This window comes from Pseudogymnoascus verrucosus (assembly GCF_001662655.1).
Source record: "Pseudogymnoascus verrucosus strain UAMH 10579 unplaced genomic scaffold scaffold_124, whole genome shotgun sequence".
Taxonomy (NCBI): domain Eukaryota; kingdom Fungi; phylum Ascomycota; class Leotiomycetes; order Thelebolales; family Thelebolaceae; genus Pseudogymnoascus; species Pseudogymnoascus verrucosus.
The window spans coordinates 1-2,731 of NW_017263775.1; the positions used below are offsets into that span (position 1 = coordinate 1).

At 50.8% G+C, this 2,731-nt stretch overlaps 2 protein-coding genes across 2 annotated transcripts; one reads left to right on the forward strand and one right to left on the reverse strand.

Annotated features, from left to right (window-relative positions):
* Window positions 1–39: 39 nt before the first annotated feature.
* Window positions 40–992, reverse strand: NIT1_2 (Nitrilase; the record flags this gene model as incomplete). Its single annotated transcript, XM_018280088.1, has 2 exons — window positions 40–436; window positions 516–992. Coding segments are annotated over 2 exons (874 nt in total), but the record flags the coding sequence as incomplete, so codon positions are not given.
* A 600-nt stretch (window positions 993–1,592) lies between these two features.
* NIT1_3 (Nitrilase) lies at window positions 1,593–2,731 on the forward strand (the record flags this gene model as incomplete). Its single annotated transcript, XM_018280089.2, has 2 exons — window positions 1,593–2,216; window positions 2,296–2,731. Coding segments are annotated over exons 1-2 (913 nt in total), but the record flags the coding sequence as incomplete, so codon positions are not given.

The following is a 2,731-nucleotide window of genomic DNA, read 5'->3' on the forward strand; positions in this document are numbered from 1 at the left end:
CACAATCATCCATATCAACCTCGGTGCTAATCAACCCACCATCCTCAACCTCCCACAACGGCTCAACAAGAACAGTGCCGTTGGAATTAACAATGCAGGATCCGCCACGAGAGACGAAGTCGTCGCCCTTGGAGACGTCGCCCTTGACCCATGCGGGCAAATGGCTCTTTCGCTGGCACTGGTTGGCTGAGACAACTACACACCTACCCTCGCAAGCAATCATGCGCATAGCGCTCAACCATGTGTCACGGGCATCGGCCGTTGGCGCCAAAAACAGATTGACGTTCTGGTTGTACAGACTTTGTCTGAGGAGCGGCATGTAGTTCTCCCAGCAAATAGCAGCAGCCATGATAATCTTAGTACCGCGAATCTCCGTGGTAACAGCTCTCAGCGAGGAAGCCGCTCCCTGGCCCCAAACAAGTCTCTCGCTGCCCGTCTGTTCCCCACCTCCATCAGCTCTCGCTTGTCATGTGATATTACCAAAAGAAAGAGTGGTGGCAACATCCAATACATACCGGCATCAACTTCCTCCTCTTCCCCAAAGCGCCATGCACAGGATCCACGTATATAGCACCACAGTACAAGGTTCCCCCACACCTCTCAATTAGTCCCACAACGAGGAAAACGCCCGTCTGCTTCGAAATCCTCTCCAGCTCCTCTCTCGTCCCATCACCTCTCACGCCCCCATTCTTCGGCGCAGGCAAAGATTTCTCAACCCAAGCGTCGCCAGCTCCCTCAGGGGTATCCCCCAAATCAACCGCTGCGCGGAAGTACTGGAGGAACTGCTCACGGCCGGCGTCGGAACGTGAGCCGATCACGGCGCCGAAGTCACAGCCTCGCGGATAGCCGCCTAAGTAAGCTTCGGGGAAGAGCAGGACATCGATGTTTTGCGCTGCTGCTTTCTTGGTGATTTCCTCGAGGTCGGTTAGAGTTTCGGTGAGGGTGTTTAGAGTGCGCGCTTGAGCGGCGCCGACTTTGATGACGGATGGCATTTTGAGGTTAAAGAGAGACCAGCGAATCAATATTATTAATTAGGACAGGCTTGAAAATGGTAGATTTGTGGTTTTTGACTTTTGCTACAAGAGGATATGGGAGCAGATGTCGTCTCTAAAAGAAGTCCCATTGGTATAAATTAGATGGCCATCGTAGGATTTGGGTTGACCTAATTAACGTTCATGGTATGCAAGGTCCGAGCCTACCGAATAACGTAATACAAAAAATGTGAATCCACACCGGTGCGCGTATAGCAATTTATTTACTTGACATTAGGTTTAGTTTTAAGGGGTTTAAGGGAGTTAAGGGATTTAAGTTAACCTCTTTAATACAAGGCTTAGACCGGCACTTAGACACGGGAGAACATTTACTTAGTAAATGTTCTCCCGTGTCTAAGTGCCGGTCTAAGCCTTGTATTAAAGAGGTTAACTTAAATCCCTTAACTCCCTTAAACCCCTTAAAACTAAACCTAATGTCAAGTAAATAAATTGCTATACGCGCACCGGTGTGGATTCACATTTTTTGTATTACGTTATTCGGTAGGCTCGGACCTTGCATACCATGAACGTTAATTAGGTCAACCCAAATCCTACGATGGCCATCTAATTTATACCAATGGGACTTCTTTTAGAGACGACATCTGCTCCCATATCCTCTTGTAGCAAAAGTCAAAAACCACAAATCTACCATTTTCAAGCCTGTCCTAATTAATAATATTGATTCGCTGGTCTCTCTTTAACCTCAAAATGCCATCCGTCATCAAAGTCGGCGCCGCTCAAGCGCGCACTCTAAACACCCTCACCGAAACTCTAACCGACCTCGAGGAAATCACCAAGAAAGCAGCAGCGCAAAACATCGATGTCCTGCTCTTCCCCGAAGCTTACTTAGGCGGCTATCCGCGAGGCTGTGACTTCGGCGCCGTGATCGGCTCACGTTCCGACGCCGGCCGTGAGCAGTTCCTCCAGTACTTCCGCGCAGCGGTTGATTTGGGGGATACCCCTGAGGGAGCTGGCGACGCTTGGGTTGAGAAATCTTTGCCTGCGCCGAAGAATGGGGGCGTGAGAGGTGATGGGACGAGAGAGGAGCTGGAGAGGATTTCGAAGCAGACGGGCGTTTTCCTCGTTGTGGGACTAATTGAGAGGTGTGGGGGAACCTTGTACTGTGGTGCTATATACGTGGATCCTGTGCATGGCGCTTTGGGGAAGAGGAGGAAGTTGATGCCGGTATGTATTGGATGTTGCCACCACTCTTTCTTTTGGTAATATCACATGACAAGCGAGAGCTGATGGAGGTGGGGAACAGACGGGCAGCGAGAGACTTGTTTGGGGCCAGGGAGCGGCTTCCTCGCTGAGAGCTGTTACCACGGAGATTCGCGGTACTAAGATTATCATGGCTGCTGCTATTTGCTGGGAGAACTACATGCCGCTCCTCAGACAAAGTCTGTACAACCAGAACGTCAATCTGTTTTTGGCGCCAACGGCCGATGCCCGTGACACATGGTTGAGCGCTATGCGCATGATTGCTTGCGAGGGTAGGTGTGTAGTTGTCTCAGCCAACCAGTGCCAGCGAAAGAGCCATTTGCCCGCATGGGTCAAGGGCGACGTCTCCAAGGGCGACGACTTCGTCTCTCGTGGCGGATCCTGCATTGTTAATTCCAACGGCACTGTTCTTGTTGAGCCGTTGTGGGAGGTTGAGGATGGTGGGTTGATTAGCACCGAGGTTGATATGGATGATTGTG